Source organism: Sorex fumeus, unplaced genomic scaffold (assembly GCF_029834395.1).
Source record: "Sorex fumeus unplaced genomic scaffold, SorFum_2.1 ptg000061l, whole genome shotgun sequence".
Taxonomy (NCBI): Eukaryota; Metazoa; Chordata; class Mammalia; order Eulipotyphla; family Soricidae; genus Sorex; species Sorex fumeus.
The window spans coordinates 38,230,435-38,248,713 of NW_026606118.1; the positions used below are offsets into that span (position 1 = coordinate 38,230,435).

The window sequence follows — 18,279 nt, forward strand, 5'->3', positions numbered from 1 at the left end:
GTCTCATACAATCTTATGTAACACTCATACATTCAACAAATACATTATAGATGATGAAGAAGAAGAAATACCAAATTTTAATAATTATACTTCTCTCCACTTGGTGCTATTTCTTGGAAATCATACTAACCTAAAGTTTAGCAATAAATTTGGAACAGGAATTTCATCTGAATATAATTCTGTGTACCTAACATTTACTGGGGTGTTATTATGTAGCCAGATAATACCCTTTATTATGACACGCTTACATCTTTTCATCAGTCTATAAAGTGTAGGTACCTTTATCATCTCCATTTTTCAGTAAGAACACAAGATTGCATAAATGCATTCTTCAAAGGACTTTACCAAGGCCATCCTGCCACTTATATAGTGCAGCTAGAACTCAAGCCAAGATCAGCAATTTTGTTACAGCACAAATACTAAATGCTGACTGATGAGAGTGTTATTAAAGATAGTCCAGAAATGTTGACATCTATCAGTGACTGCTCTGTAAACAGAATAATTCTTAAAATAACGAGTTCATAAACTTGTATTAGTTAACCTTAGCATTAATATATTTCTTTCAAAAGCATTAAATGTTAAAGTTTGTTGTAGTCGTTACATGCATTTTATAGATAACAAAGTTTGACAAATGATGATTATTCTCCTCTTATTAGACTTAACTGTTAGATGCTGTATAAAGCATCAGACATAAGCAAAGATTAATGAGATTATTATATCTCTGCTCTCATTTGACTTTAAATCTAGTGTATTCTATAATAAATTAAAGACTTGCTAAAAATATTTGCAACCAATTTTATATGTGGGCTACAGGTAAATAATTTAATGGTGCTTTAGAGGTGTGAGAGTAGATGAAGGTAAGCTTTAGGGGAAAGTAAGAATAAAATCCTATAGACAGGCTTCAACTTTTAGCCAGCTGGAAGACTGATTGTTCTGAGAACCTCTGCTTAACAATTCTACCTGGAAAGGATGCATTTTTGGATATATTACTTGGCTCATCGCAACCTGGAAAAGTCTCTATGGCCCCACTACTCAGCCCCACTTCTTTGTTAAGCACCCAAAATGTATGTGTGAGCCAAAGAGACAGTATAGGTGAAGGTGTTTGCTTTGCACACTGCTACTCAGGTTCAATCCCTGGCAACACCTGTGGTCTCCCTTGTACCACTAGGAGTGTTTCTTGAGCCAGAGCCTATGGTAACACCTGAGCATATCCATATCTCTCTCATACACTAAGAACAGAGTAGTATGCACAGGCAGTAAGAGGGTTTAGTACTTCTTGAATATATTGCTATTGAAACACTTATTTGGCGATTCCTAACTCATGGCTACTGCAAGAAGCACTTACGGGTTCTTTTGAAATTGTGATCAATTTAGGGATGCAAAATTCTCACAAAATAAAGTAAAGCAGTCAGCTCACAGATAAAGGCCATCAAGGAGACCTGAAAGTAGCTCACTCAGAGACTTGGCAGAAACCACCAATCTAAGTCCCCAAATGACTAGGGGTATTGGTCTTGTAGAGTATGGAAAAGAGCACTGCACAAATATTTATTGGAACAAAGTAAAAAATCATGCAGATAAGCAAGATATTTTCAGAAGTAACTAGACATAGAACCAATTACAGGGGGGAAACATAGCTTTTTAAAAAGAAGCATAATTATACAATTTTTTTGAATGACTGTATGGGTGTAACTAAACAGCAAATTTGAGAGAACTAAAGAGGTAAATAACTTACCCAAAGCAAAACCTAAAGATGTGTCAAGATGCCCAAGAGGAATAAGGTGCATGTGCTTCCCTGTGTTGCTCATGTGCATGTGTTGCCTGGGTACATGGTGCCCAAGCATATGTTGCCCGTATATCCCCTCTTGTCATGTGTCCTTTCATATCAGATACAGAATCTGTACTGGGGTTTCCGTCTCCCTCTCCCAACCCCCAGATTCTCTAAGTAATAAAACCTGTTTTAACTTAAAAAAAGTGAGGATTAAGCATGGGAACATGTTCGGCATATATTATGAATTTATTGTTTAATTTATATTATTTAATTTCTAAAGAAATATACATTATATTGTTTAATTTCTAAAGAAATTAAAGCCATGTTATATCACCATGAGAGAATATGTTGCTTCTTGGGAAAATAATGGAAAATCTAGAAATTTAATTTGTGCATTTATATAATTTGGATATATGACAAAGTGGTTTTGTAGAATGTTGAATCAGTTCAAAACTTACCCAGAGATAACTGAATTTTTATGCAAGGCTGTTGGGACAATTGAAATTCCTTCCTATAACATATCAAACTCAGATATCAATTCCAGATGGATCTAGATTTAAATATCAAATAGAGAGTTCTAAAATGTTTAAAGACAAAAAGAGACATTTTCATGAACATATGTTTGTAAAGGACTTCTTAATAAGCACTAACTATAAAATAAATCAATGTTTTATTTTATTAAGATTAAATTCAAAACATATCATTAAGTAAAAGAAAAATCACTCTATAATAGGGATGTGTAGCACCTAATGCTGAAAAGGTAGAATTCACAGATAAAATATTTTTCTAAACTAATAAGGAAAAAATAAAAAACAAATTTTAAAAAATGGGTTAAAAGTTCTTTATTGAACGCTTCAAAGATGAAATAAGTGGAAGTATTTTAAAGAAATGTCTCAGAAGGTGATTTCAGCAATCAAATGCATATTGTATATAATTTTCTACCACATAATTGGCAAAAATTAGAATGTCTGCTAATCAGTGTGTTAAGCAATGGTTTAAATGGCGTTTTCATGTAACATTGGTAGGTAAATTGTCAATAATTTGACATCTATAAATTTGGTTGTTGTCATGTTGCAATCAAAATTTGCTAGTTACAACCCTTGCAGCCAGTTTTCCCAACCTTGAAATAGGTCCTGGAGACTTTGAATATCTGAGGAGGGGCTCATTGTTTTAAATGATTAGGGGATAAGATACCCTAAAGAATTGTCAGAAGATGAGATTGAAAATGTTGATTAGCGTCTGGATTTTAAAGACCTTACATGTCATAGGAAGAGCTTTCGCCTTCCCTCCCTTTTGAATGGAAAGCAGTTAAAAAGAGTCATTTAATCACATTTCCATTTTGGAAAACTCATTCTGATGTCAGTATAAAGAATAAATCTACGGAGATCAATTTGGGAAGCAGAAAAGGTTGGTAAAAAAGCAAGATGATTGAATGGGATCTAAGGTAGTAAAAAGATGGAAATGAGAAATAAGACAGATTTCAGAGGTAATTTGGCAAAAGATTCCTGTGTTTAATATTTAAGGGTGCACGCTAAGGTTTTATTTCACACAACTGAAAGAATTTAAGAAATGGGAAGCTTAATAAAAATAAACTCATGTTTTTTTTAAAAATGTTATTCATTAAGTAACTGTGGAGCAAGCAAAAAATATATATATTGCCTGTTTTTAAACCTGAGCTAATTTCCAGCATGATACAGCTATTTTGCTTTTTTTAAAAAAAATCATTTTTAAAATCAGAGGGTTGTGTATCATTTTTTTTCGTTAGTGGTCTTAAAGGCAAAACCTAGCTAAAAATCTGAGATACAAGAAAATGCCTTAAGTCTGAAATTCATTTTAGATATATGCATATTAATCTATTTGTAGCTGCAGTTATTAAAAGATCTTCATAAACTGGGGATGGAAGAATAATATAGTGGGCAGGGTTCTTGTCTTGAACTTCACCTGGGTTTGATCCTTAGCTTCACATATGGTCCCTCAAACCCACCAGGAGCAAAACCTGAGTACTACCAGCACTGTAGACTGTCCTCCCGTTGTTCATCGATTTGCTCGAGTGGGCCCAGTAACATTGTGAGGCTTGTTACTGTGTTTGGCATATTGAATACTCTTGGTAACTTGCCGGGCTCTCTGAGAGGGGTGGAGGAATAGAACTCAGAATTGAATTCGGGTTGGCCTGCAAGGCAAATGCCCTACCCACTGTGCTATCGCTCCAGCCCAAGTACTACCAGGTGTGGCCAAAAAAAAAAAAAAGAGAGACAAAAGACTTCGTAAACTTAAGTGCTATTTTTTTTTTCTTTTTGGGTCACACCCGACGATGCACAGGGGTTACTCCTGTCTCTGCACTCAGGAATTACACCTGGCAGTGCTCAGGGGACCATATGGGATGCTGAGAATTGAATCCGGGTCGGCTGTATGCAAGGCAAACGCACCACCCACTGTGCTTTCTCTCCAGCCCTAAGTGCTATTTTCTATATCAGAATTTTTCAGGTGATATCCATAACTTTATTGAACAAAAATTCTAGCTACTGTTACCAAAATATGTGACATAGCTGTCTTCATATTTTACCAGTATCAAGTACTGATAAACTTCTTTTTCTATCAGCAGTCTAAGAGCAGATCATTTTCATAAGGTCACGTGGCATGAGGCCAAAACGACTTCAAAGGATTATTGAATTAAATAATACATGCCTCAAGATGCCCGAAAGGCTTAGACATCCACTGTGGCAGCCTATTTAATTAATAACATGTACTTTACAAAACTCATCATTATGTATTAATATAATAGACTGAAGATCGTTATAAAACTGTTTTTCAGTTAGTCAGTTACCCTCTTCATAATGCTTGTCATCTGTTGTCCCTGAAAGGCTAATATCTACACAGCAGTTCCCACTCCTCTATAGCTACCATTCCCAGTATGTCATAGTTTATAAAACTTCCTATCATACCATTTAATAATTCAAAAAGCTATAAAATGTGTTCATTCTTGAGATGAAGTACTGACTCTAAGTAAGGCAAGCTACTGTGTTCATTGAGATACAAGAAAAAAAGGAATTGAGAATAAACAGAGTCCTACTGGGAGCATACCTCCTGTACTGCCTATATCCCTGGTATTTCATGCCCTTACCTTTGATACTTGAGTGTAGCAGATGATAGAAATAGTTAGCCTTCAGAAAGAATGGTTAGCATAGGGGCATAACATTTCTACAGATATTTCATATATATATATGTATATATATATATATATATAGCCAGCCCATTTTAGGTTGACACTATCAAAACACCAGATACTGATAAATATATTTATTTTAATATATTTATTTATTTAGCAAATAGCAAAACCCATGAGGATATATCCACTGTAGCACTGTCGTCCCGTTGTTCATCGATTTGCTCAAGCAGGCACCAGTAACCTCTCCATTGTGAGACTTGCTGTTACTGTTTTTGGCATATTGAATACACCACAGGAGCTTTCCAGGCTCTGCCATGCAGGTGAGAGGGTCAGAGGAATCGACCTGGGTCAGCTGTGTTCAAGTCAAACGCCCTATCTGCTGTGCCATTGCTCCAGCCATGAGGATATATATTTTTATGTATTTTTATTTATTTTGTATATAAATAAATATATGTTTTCGGGGGGGGGGTGTTGTTGTTACCATATTCTAGCACAGGGTGTTGTTTGCCTTGCACGTGGCTGACCCGGTTCGATTCCTCCATCCCTCTCGTAGAGCCCAGCAAGCTAACTGTGACGTATTTGATACGTCAAAAAACAGTAACAACAAGTCTCACAATTTGTTGTGAGATGTTATTGGTGCCAGCTCAAGCAAAATCAATGAACAACGGGAGGACAGTGCTATAGTGCTATCAGAAATATATACCTATATCTATATTTCCTTATGGTTTTTTGGTGTTAGTTTGTAAGCAGGGGTAAGGAAGGGCTCCCAGGTGGTGCCAGGAATTTTAGGGCAAGACTTGCAGTCCAGTGCAAGTGCCTAACTCTGCCAAGCTGCTTAAGTACCACCAAGTCCCCCTGAGTGCTAGGGCTTTCCAGCACCATTCTCTGCAGTGCTCCAGTGTCTACAGGGCTGTATCCTATGATGTTCAGGAGCTCTAACCATTACTACCTCCTGGTCCCAATCTTGTGTTTGTTTTTGTTTTTGTCTTGTCGTTATTGTTGTTTGTGGGCCACACCCAGCCCTGCTCAAGAGCTTATTCCAGGCTCTGTTTTCAGGGATCCTTCCCTGTGGGGCTTAAGGGACCATACGGGGTGCCACGTATCAAACCCATGTCAGCCTTGTGAAAGGCAAGTGCCCTACCCACTGTCTTATTGCTCCAGTCCCATCCTTGTGCTATTTAAAGGGGAAAAAAAAAGACAAATTGATTGTCTTTGTCAGTACTATTTGTCATAATCAAGCTCAGTATCTTTCTGTCATTTATACTGCCAAAATGTTTTGTACTTTATGCCTTTCTATGTTCCACTAGATACATGATGATAAGTAAAGCAAATAGGATCCATGCTTTATGAGCTTTCTCTTAACGGCAGGGGGGAAGCCCTTGGATGCATCTCATTAGTATGACATTTTGGAAATACTGTGTGCTACACTGTGTGTTTTGGAGGAATAGGCCCAGGAGCACCGGCAGGAAGGTAGGATAGGCTGTGTAACCTGGGTGAGAGATGCTGCTTAGCTGGGTTAAGGTATCAGCGGTAAAGATGGGAAAAGTATAGACAAAATAATTTGGGGAAATAGTTGTACTTTGCATCACATTGTATGAGAGAATTGAGTGGTCAGACATCCTAGTCTAGAAAGGACAATTCCAGTATTCGCCTCGTCTCCAGTGATAACTTTTAAAGTTCTATTATTGAGGTACCAGGATTTACAATACCATTCATCACACTATTCATGCATATTATCTGTTCGAACACCAGACCCATCACCAGAAGCCCACTTCTCTCCACCAGTGTCCTAAGGACTCCTCCCAACGACCCCATCTCCACTCCCCCATGTAAGATTAGTTCCATAAACAAAATCTCCGTTTATAATTTTGAACTTTTCTCTTTTATTTTCAAATGCACCCCAGAGTGGTTGATAACATAAAATGGTAATCCTAGAAATAAGACTCAGAATGACATCAAACTTTGAACTGGAACAACTGTTAGGAATACGTTTACTATTTAATCCAAGGTAATATTGGATGAGGAACTGGCCAGAGGATGAGATCATTAATTCAGATACTGATGCAGTGTTGAAGGTGATTGTCCTGCACTTCTGTTGTGGATTGAAGGGCAAATCTACAACAGAATGTGGTAATGACCGGAGTCTTGCCTTCAGGTTGGAGCCCTTAGACAAAGGTATATTGATTTCGTAGCAGCCAACATGAATGGTAACTGAAGCAGTGGAAATGGATGAGATTACCTAGCCAGAGAGAATGGAAAACAGTGCCAGGTAGCTAGAGCACCTTTGTTGGAGAAGGGAATATGCCAGCAATCAAACTCTGGATCTCATACATGTGATGCATATCCTTTACCACTTTATCCCAGTTAGGGATAACTTTTTTTTTTTTAAGGAAGGGAAATCCTCCAAAACTGTGCTGAGTGGAGAGGGTGAGGGGTGCGGAGACTGAGATTCAGGCCCAGCAATACTTAGCCAACCTGATCAGATGTTTCAGTGCGCAGGCCCCAGGGTGTCCTGTTGCACACTAGTCACCGGAGATTGCTCATGAGTCACCAAGTCTACACAGGCTATGTTTTAGGAGTCCATGTAGTGCTGGGGATTGAACCGTAATCCTGCTAAACATGGTTCCGTGATTCTGTACTTACCCCCTGAATTCAGGAGTGCCTGTTTATAAAGGGGATGCAAAGAAAACTGAGGTGGAACATAATGTTAAATCTCAGGGAAAGGATATTTTAAGAAGAGTGTGGCCAATGATGTGGATGGAACACAGAAGTCACATCAAATGAGAAAAGTGCACAGTGAACTCAGTGACTAATACTAGTACTTTGATAGTTTTGAGGGAGATTAAACCAGAGTGTCAGATCTTAGGAAATGACTGGCAAGTCAGTGTGAACAATTTCCAGAATAGTAGGTGAGAAAGAAAGAAAGAAAGCACTCAAAATTGTTATAATTGTGGAATTTGCAGAACCTCATTGTCTCTGAAAGTCTCAAAGTAACTGTCTTGTACTTGCAGACAACTCTAATAACCATCACAAAATCAAAAGAAAGTTTTTGTATTTCAGCTGTTAAATGGTTTAAATATTTTAAGTAAATTTGAAAATTCCTATTTTAGATATTGGTATAAATTTGACCTTAATCCTTTAAGTGAAATAGCTAAGTTATTTTTGAAATGGTAATAGTGTTGACCTAATTTACAAAGTTAATTATTATTGCAAATAAAAAATATAAAAACTTTTAACCTCACTAGAAAAATCGAATCTGGGCTTGAGAATGTTGGGAAATATTTATTCTTTGGCAGCAAAAAAAGCTAAAGATTTATGTTTTATGGTAAAGGAAAGCATTTCTGAAAAAGGTGTTCCACATTGCTTTTATGCAAGTGAGTAAATTATAAATAGAACTCAAGAGTGCAGACTGTATAATAGATTTTTTTTGCTCTATTTGAAGAAAATAGAAAATGCTTATGTAGAGGCTAGTGCTTATCTTTCTATTAATGAATGCTTTAAGTTTGAATGACTTTAAGTAGGATATATATGTTCTATGCTTCTAGTGGGCCAAGAACTTGAAAAATATGTGTGACTAAATTATCTAAACATTTTATATATACATTTAATTAAAATGGGTAGTAGCTGTGGCAGTAGTGGCAACAGTAGCAGTAGTAATAGTAGTAGTAGTAGTAGTAGTAGTAGTTGTAGTAGTAGTAGTAGTAGTAGTAGATGTCAAGCTAAAGACTTTGAAGACAATCATAATCAAAAATAGTAATCACCAGTAACTTGTTCTTAGACAATTAGATTAGCCTTCTATATATAGATTTAATACTGGTTTCAAACTTCAATAAAAAGAAAACTCTCTGTAAGAGTGGTAATCATTACAGTGTAGCTCCCTTTCACAACCCAAATGAATAAGCTTTTATTTCCCAACTGGTTGGTAATTATTAATTAAGGCCAATAGTTTATCACGATAAATAGAGCATGACTTTAAAGTGCTAACTCTGGAGCTGGCACAATAGCATAGCGGGTAGGGCGTTTGCCTTGCACACTGCCAACCCAGGTTCGATTCCCAGCATCCCATATGGTCCCCTGAGGACCGCCAGGGGTAATTCCTGAGTGCAGAGCCAGGAGTGACTCCTGTGCATTGCCATGTGTGACCCAAGAAGCAAATTAAATAAATAAATAAAGTGCTAACTCTGATTTACACACTAGTAGACCTACCTGAGGACCAGAGAGATAGCCGGTACATAGGCTTTCATACTTGCATTTCACTGGGTCTTTGTTGAAATCCCTGGTACCAAATATTAATTCATTAGCAAATTTAACCCATCTATTAAGATTTTAAGAATTCTTCATTATCTGTCTTTCAAATTGTTTGCCTAATATCATGCTGACTACTCATTCTAATTTATAGTAGCTAATATTTGCACTTATTATATGAACATGGTCTGCTCATATGCTGAATATTTGGGGGGAGGGAGTAACTGGGAATGGCTTGAATCACACCTGCTGTGCTCAGAGCTAACTCCTGGTTCTGTACTCAGTAATTATTCCTAACAGGGCTAGGAAGACCAAATGGGATGGAAGGAATTGAACCTGGTTTGGCCATAGGCAAGGCAAATGCCCTCCACACTATGCTATCATTTCAGTCAAAGTGCTGGAGATTCTAATAAAATATAACAATTTGGGGCATATTGACTTTAGAAAGTCACCCATGATATTTCCTTATTGAACAAAAACTGATCTTTTGAGTAGTATCAGAAACATTTAATTCTGTGAGCTCTTCCAGAAAATCACAAAGGGATCATTATCATTCTACCCTCTAAAAGCCAAAATTGACATAGAACCTGACGTGAATTGGTTTTAATTTATAAATATTTATGATTTATTGCATATATTAGGGTTTATTTTGGACTTCTACATGAGCATTCCATGTCTTTCCCTATAGTAAATGAGTTAAACCAATACAATTAGAGAACTGTAAAAGGATGCTCTTTTTAAAATTTATACCCAATCTTGAAAATGTACACCGACTATTAATGAACGTGTATGCGTAGGTAAAGAGACCTCTAACATATTTAATACATGTTTTCTTTAATTAAAACATAATATCTAGTGTGAAATGGTAAGCACTCTCATGCCTTTTCATAATTAATAAAACTGGAAGTTTGTAAATGCTTGATGTACAGAAAATCAGATCAGAGAAGGAAACTCTTGCTTGCCAGAAGAAATGAATCACAGGTTGCTTTCTGGGCTTGGAATAATAGTTACTAAATACTGGCCCACAGGCAAGTTTTCTTATTGAACTGAGATTAGAGAAATTAAGAGATTTACTGAGAATCATTTTGTAAAACTAATTGTTCTAATTCTTCAAGTCTTATTTACTACAGGTTTATCTTTTAAATGCCAAATCATGAAAGTATTATTAACGTCAGATATTTCACTGATTTTTGTTTATTAATGGACAATGAAGGAAGGGAGGGGGGATTCTTTCTGTCTCACTGGGTGTAGTTTATTTTACTGTCTTCTGTTTGCCTGGTGTCTGGTTTCCTTCATGACTTTTCAAATGACAGGCAAGAAAAACTCTCTGAAAGTTCTCAAGGGGCTACTAGTATATTTAAGCAAATATTTGCAATGAGATCATTTTTGTAGCCCATTCTTCAAAACTTTTTTTTTTTGATTTCTAGTTTTTACCTTTACCTAGTTTGCCTGGGGGTGATGGGGGGGGGGGGGGAGTTGGAGCAATAGCCTAGTGGGTAGGGCGTTTGCCTTGCACGCGGTCAACCCAGGTTCGATTCCCAGCATCCCATATGGTCCCCTGAGCACCACCAGGAGTAATTCCTGAGTGCATGAGCCAGGAGTAACCCCTGTGCATCGCTGGGTGTGACCCAAAAAAAGAAAAAAAAAGCTATGATTTTTAGTTTGGCGCTGGAGCAATAGCACAGCAGTTAGGGCGTTTGCCTTGCACGTGGCTGACCCGGGTTCTCTTCCTCCACCCCTTTCGGAGAGCATGGCAAGCTACTGAGAGTATCCCGCCCGCATGGCAGAGCCTGGCAAGCTCCCATCGCATATTCAATATGCCAAAAGCAGTAACAACAAGTCTCACAATGGAGACGTTACTGGTGTCCGTTCAAGCAAATCGATGAACAACGGGATGACAGTGCTACAGTGCTTCAGTTTATTGGAAAAAGATGAAAGATAACAACCGTGTGTCAGACTCTGGGGTGGGGGATTGACTCGCTGGAAAATAAGGGTAGATGGCAGTTGTATAGAAGAGTAAGTAAAGCTAAAATAAAGAAATAAAGAAGCAGGAGCTAGTAGTTTAGAGACAGACTCCAAGAAGAAAATTTTAGGGTATGGGAAAGTGTGGGTACTTGTTTCAAAGGAAGTGGGACATTTTCCATTGGCAAATAGGAGATTATTTTTAAAGATCTATTTATTTGTCATTTAGCCACCTTAAAGTAGTTATTGCTATCAAGTGACAAGTAGTTTTAAGTATTAGCTACTTTAAGACCTTTTCCCAAATGTAGTTGATCTAAGAATACCTGGACTCATGTCATAGTTGTGTGGCATCTGGAAACTCTGAGAAATGTCTCTTTAGAAGACAAAAGTATAAACTTCATTCTCTTTCTCAGCAGTTATGACCATTCTTACTTCTCTACACCTTGTACATGTATTAATGGAGCCAAGCTTCATGCACAAAGGCAATGCATGAACTCTGCCATGGAACCATATTCCCAGGCCCCTAAAAGTCTTTTTTTTTTCTAATTTGATAATGTGTTTTTTGCCAATTTCCAAGTAAAGGAAGTCAAAGGAAAATGTCTTCAGAGGGTTACTAAACTTTTAAAAAATATTTTAATTAAGATCTTACAGTGGGATATGAGAGAATAGAAGAGAAAGAATGCATAGAACTAAAAAAATCATAATGAGTTTCTGTTTCTCACATTTTTTTAGCATGATTTTGTAATTGCTGTTGTTGTTAAATAAATGTGAAATATTCTATGTGTGTATATTTGTTCTTTTACATTTTCTCCTGTCAAACCGACTATTCATTTCTAAGCTTACATATCAGATAGTGAATTCACTCCTGGCAGTCAGACTAAGTATTTATTTAACCTTACCACTTGAGACCATTTTCACTGATACTACTTCAATGTGCCAGGCACAGCACATGATATTTGAATAGTAGGGGCTTGCTGAATGAATCCAACAAATGAATCTCTAAATCTGATCCCATCTTATTCCAGTGGGGCTGTTATAAGACTTGTTCCTGAATTTTAAAGCTATATGGAGAAAAATAGTTGGCCGTTCCTTCTATATTTATTTCTGGGTTTTAAACTTTTGTTGTCATTAATAAAGCTATTAATTAGAAAATTTTTATCAGCCATAAATCTCATGCTCTAATACAACTTGCCTCTGTTTAGTATTTTCAGTGTTTTTTTTTTAATAAAATGAACAAGCTGTCATTTGTACTTTTTGGCCAAGAATAGTTTTTATTTGTGATAATTAGCTTCTTTCAGTAACTTTCTTTTTTTAAATTAATTTAGCAGCAGCAACAGAAGAACCAGAAGTAATTCCAGATCCAGCCAAGCAGACAGACAGAGTGGTGAAAATAGCAGGAATTAGTGCTGGGATTTTGGTGTTCATCCTCCTCCTTCTAGTTGTTGTATTAATTGTGAAAAAAAGGTAAGACCAGATTTTAATCTGTTTCATTAGTTTTCAAAACTTCTATTTCCTTGAATTCTTTTACATTAAAATCAAGAGGAAATACTGAATTTTAACAATGTTGTGAACCTTTGAGTGTTTCTTATGTTTTCAAAATAAATTTGTATATGTTATTTGCAATTTAATTTTGAATATAAGTATGCAATTCTTGTCAAAGTAAGACTTAAAATTAGTGTATGAATTTAAATTTCACAAATACAGTGATACTTTGGAAGTACTTCTTTGAAGAGTTATTTAAGAATAGTAAAGTGAAGATTAATTATACTTATCTATAAATTATTTTGCTCTTCCTTGATTTTTATGTTGGCTGCAGAAAATTTATAAGAAGAATGTAAATATTTTATTGAATTGTATATGTAGTACTCACTGACTAAATATTTCAGCACTTCAATTTGCAAAATCACTTTTTTTAATTGATCATTGATCTTTTTGTCTATCTCAACCAATGTCGCCATCTTCTGGAATTATCTGATGATACTAAAACTGATTGGAACTTAAATAAACCTATTCAGGAGATAGCAGTCTATCCCTACTGAAAAACATTTTGAAGTATGCAAATTTTTTATAATTTGATTTTTTTCCCTCATTCTATAATGTGTCAGCACTACTTATAAGGCATTGTCTCAGAAACAAATACATTGACTTCTAAATAAATCCAATTCATCCAGTCACATTTTAGGTAAAGCACAAATTGGAGGGAATTAAATATATTTACAAGTAATATACAGTCCTAAAATAATTTAAGGTATGGAACTGTTTATAATTTGTGAATTATATTTAATAATATAATTAATGATGTTGCTTACATTACATTAAGTCCTATGGTATAGTATTATAGATAAGACTCATAGTACATGTTTAATGATTCCATCACAGTTTATTTTAATGTATTGCCTCTTTACTATTATCCCCTGGAGATATATATGTTGGAGAAGACACACCTGCATTAGAAACATTAGGTATGCCTTATAGTGTTTTGTGTAAACTAGCTACATACGTGCTTTCCCCAATAGTGCTCATCTTTTTGCTTTTGTCTACCTTTGTGGTTGGAAAATACATTATATTTTAGTAAGATTTAAGTATTTTAGTAATAGAAATTTGTTAGTTAAGTTGATTAAAAGTATTGAATATTACATTCATATTTTATGTTCCAGTTTAAATTTGATTTGGAGGAGATAAAGAGTTAGTATAAGAGTTAGGTCACTTGTCTTGCCCGTGTCCAACCCTGGTTCAGTCCTGGTTCATAGTCCCCCCCCCCGAGCACAGAGAAAGCCTTGAGCACAGACAGGTGTAGCCCCCAAACCAAAAATATAAAAATAAATTTAATTTAGAAAGTGAACTAATTTAGGAAAATAACTAAACTTTGCTTCACAATTTAATATTCATGATTTCAAGTAAGACTTGAGAGCACAGAAATGGCCTCTGATTATGATCTCACTCATAATTAGTTTAAATGTATTGAGGTTTTTTGATATTTATTTGGAAACATTTATATGTTATTTTATCTTTCTTTCTTATGGCCCTCTGTTTCAGGTAATAAAAACAAACAAAACTCAATCTAAACTCCCTAAAGTATACCAGAACAATCTCTAAGCATGATTTTTCTGTGGGTTAAATACTCTGTCAACTCTCTAAAAAATTGTATGTTGTTACAGAATACTTCTCTGCTTTTTATTTTAAGTTGTTGGATAAATGAACCTTTCTACTAAAATGCTTGTTTGAATTTTCATAATTATGTTTTAATTGTCTTTTGATAGAAAGTGTGCCAGGGATTTTGTTTTTCTTCCTTACCACTACCTCTAATTCTAGGAAAATTTGCTTAGATATCTACTTCTAATATATAACTAAGTTACTTGGACTTTCTAACAAAACACCTTCATAATAACAAGTTAAAATGTAGTGTGTCAAAAAAAAATGTAGTGTGTCACACATGCATCCTGTATGATTCAGCCATGACTACATTTATAATGCATATACCGAAGAATAGTTCTTATGTATTAAACCATGTATAGACAAATAGTTTTAATATATAATGTTTCCCCTTTAATACACAAATTTATAATAAAAATAATGGAAATAAATAAATTTAACTTTATAATCTTCACAGAAAATAGTTAAGTTTCTCAAGACTACCCCTTGCTGGGAATAATATTAATATATTAATATAACAATTTTACATAATACAAGAATTTTATGTATTTTTGGTTCTTGTGTAAAGAAATGGTTTGAAATTCGATTTAATAAAATTGTGCAGTCGAAAGTATATATATTTAAAGTAAGTTTATAGGCTAAGAAAAGGGATATTGCATCTTTCAAAACGCAATGCCATTTTTTTATTTAATCGCTCTTGAATTATTTATAATTGTATGCCATTTTTCATTGGTTATGTATTATATTTTAAATGCACAGCATGAATACATTAATGCTTCCAAACATCAATTTGAAAATAGGTTTCAGTACAGTAAATGTATGTGCATGATACCATGGTCATGTCATATACATCTACTGTAGAAATAGCTTCATTTATGTGTAATTTATGGTGCATATGTATATTCACATAATATATGTATGTACCTGTGAACCATTAGGATATAATGACTTGCTTATAGAAATTTAGGTGTCATTTTATATATATTCTATATCAACTAAATAGTTCTTTGTGTTTTGTATCGAAAGAAAAATAGTCAATTTAGTGTACAAGTTCTATACACAGCTGTTCCATCTGTCATGACATTTAGATGGTAATGGATGATATTATGCTTAACTGCATGTTGAAAATATACAATCCATTTAATTTTTCAGTTTTTTTGGCAATAAAAGAAATGTCAGCATGTTATTTTTTCCAAATTATGTATCTTAAATTTTATTTTTCTATTGCATATCTGTCTGTTAATTGCATGGCTAAGAAAATCTCTAACCAATGCATGAGCAAATTAAAATGCGAACCAAAAAACATGAATTTTATTTTATTTCATTTTTAATGCACATTTTTTTCTGCTTTATTGGATGTGACGGAGTCACGCTTTTCATTCACCATTGCTTCTCTTTTTCCACTGTCTGTGATTTGCTTGCCAGGAGGAGCTACTATTCTTACTCCTACTACCTGTAAGTAGAAAATGGGTGATATGTAACTTTACATTTGTTAATGATGCAGTATCCCTTTTCAAAAAATAAAGAAGAAAAGAAATAGAATGTTTGCAACTTTTGGTGACATTTCCAAAATAATGTTTCTTACTCTAAAACTGTAAAGTTTATCTGTTAACTTATTGATAATCTTTTTTAAAAGGGATATTGTATTTCTGTATGTTCAGCTACTTTAGTTTTATTTACAGTTTTTCATAACTAGCTTTATACTACAGCCCAAGCAGCATTTGTTTACGTAGGTCAAACCAGTACCTTGTCAATATGGTACTTTGCTCATATTGCAGAGATAGTGGATATAATTTATTAATTCCTATCTCTGTGTAACACCATCATACTTGACAAAATGGCCCAAGTAATATATTCTTAGATGAACATTCAAAATGACTTCACAGGATGCAAATAAAGTCAGGTCTGAATGTAATAGCATCTCTCTCCACATTTCCAGGAATCCAGGATGGGTTATAACTTCAAAACATCTTTGATACTGTCATTTAGGCAATCAGTAGGCTCTTATAAAAACAAGTGGATAGTCATAATATTGTGGAGACAAAGAAATAAAAAATAATTTTTTAGAGAAAACTGTTATTTCATCAGAACTTAAATAGGAACAATTATTTCATAAAACCAGGACCAAAACAACAAAACCATCAACTGAGATAGAACACAGATTTATAACAAAAATAATATAAAAAGCAAATTAGTAAATAGGTATATCATATTTCCTTTAATCTTGCAAACTCTGTGGCTTAGGGTAGAAAGTGCTACTTTGGATATAAGGATGAGAAAATTGCCTCTCTAGACTTTTTGAGGTTAGCTTCCAGGTATTCATCAACATCAGAATGATGAAACAAGATTTTTTGCACATTACTTCATTACTATTTGATATAACTTTTTTTAATTGAATCAGTGACTTATGATTTCTCATGTACATAATTTTAACACCACAGTCATCACAGTGTATCTACTTTCCTCCCCCAAGGACTTCACCCTTCCTCCTTTCGATTCTAGGTGTAAGGATTATGATTAAATATGTTTGGGGCATATATGCCATAGTATTTATTTCAATGAATAAATTTAATCAAGTTTGCAACAAAACCATACATGAGTCTTGATGACTGTAACAAAATTCTGCCAACATTTAGAACGTTGTAAGCATTTGACATCTTAACATCTGCTAAAATAAGCAGGTATAAACTAATAGTGCTTCTAGCTTATTGTGATGTATCATAATATACTTTTAAAATCATGTATGATTAAACCAGAGGTAATTAACTGTACCATTTCATACAATGATAGAGCACTTTTCATCTTTATAGCCCACACATATATCTGCATGCAGAAATTTATGCTCTTGGCTGCCTTGATAATGAAAGTCATTTGCACATCTGCCAAATACAAGTAGTTGCAAAATGAACTGCTTAACTGCCCTGAAATGCACATTATATGTGCTGCTTGCTCAGAGGGAGACAAGGTATCAAATATGTAGAAATCAGTTAATATTTAATTATAGAATTTCAATACCCTCACTATTAAACATTGATACTTGTAAACTATTAAAATAAGAACGCCTTTTTCAGTGAACAGAATATTTTTCTATTCTGGGCTTGGGAGTATGTTAGAAGACTGTTATTATAACAGGACTGCTAACATTGTTCATAACCGTAAGGATGTAACAGACATGCTTTGGGGGTTTGCTTAGTCATTCCTAATGAAGCTCATCTGAATTAGAGAATTTTTTTAAATATAGAAAGAAATGCGAGTAGTGCTTAAGAGAAAGCCAGATGTGGTCTTTGAGCTTACATCCTCCAATGATAATTATTTCTTTTAGAATAACCTGACCTTAAACCTACCTCACAGGGTTGTTGTGGGGAGTATGGCATAAGAACCAAGTTGATCATGTGTGACTGGGAGATACTAACAACAGCTCTTACTTCTTATCATTTGCCGACTTACAAAAGTTAAGTTTGTGAATCTGAAAGTAAAGGTCAATTACTGTTTTGTTTTGTTTTGTTTTTTTACTTTTTGCCCATACCCGGCGATGCACGGGGTTTCTCCTGTCTTCGCACTCAGGAATTATTCCTGATAGTGCTCAGGGGATCATACTGAATGCTGGGAATTGAACCTGGGTCAGCCATGTGCAAGGCAAATGCCTTACCCGCTGTACTATCGCTCCAGCCCCTGCCGTGAAAATTTTTATCTGCTCTGTATTTAATAATTGCATTATTTTGAAATCTGTATAAATCACACATTTTAAAGTTTTAAAGTAAAGCCTTAAAATTTGAACATTGTTTTTCTTTTTGATCTGACTGCCCAACTTTATAACTTTCACAGTGTCTTAATCCAAGTTTCAGATTGTGTTATTTTTATTCAATCCAGTCTCCATAAAATTTGGGGGAATTATTCTTTTCTTGCCCAACAAGAAAAGATTAGAAATTACTTCTCTAATGACTCATTTAGTTTTGAAATTTTATATAGCTAAACACTTGTTCCA

General features: G+C 34.8%; 1 protein-coding gene across 10 annotated transcripts in view; it reads left to right on the forward strand.

Moving 5' to 3' along the window:
- The window catches only part of PTPRK (protein tyrosine phosphatase receptor type K), a 582,916-nt gene that overhangs the window by 526,176 nt on the left and 38,461 nt on the right, over positions 1-18,279 (forward strand). For 4 of the 10 annotated variants that reach the window (XM_056125875.1, XM_056125876.1, XM_056125877.1 and 1 more), the window contains exon 14: positions 12,467-12,605. In XM_056125875.1, coding sequence (XP_055981850.1) covers positions 12,467-12,605 — 139 coding nt within the window. Of the gene's footprint in view, positions 1-12,466; positions 12,606-13,561; positions 13,604-15,719; positions 15,750-18,279 lie in introns of all 10 variants that reach the window. The other 6 variants (XM_056125869.1, XM_056125872.1, XM_056125873.1 and 3 more) reach the window with 4 other exon arrangements.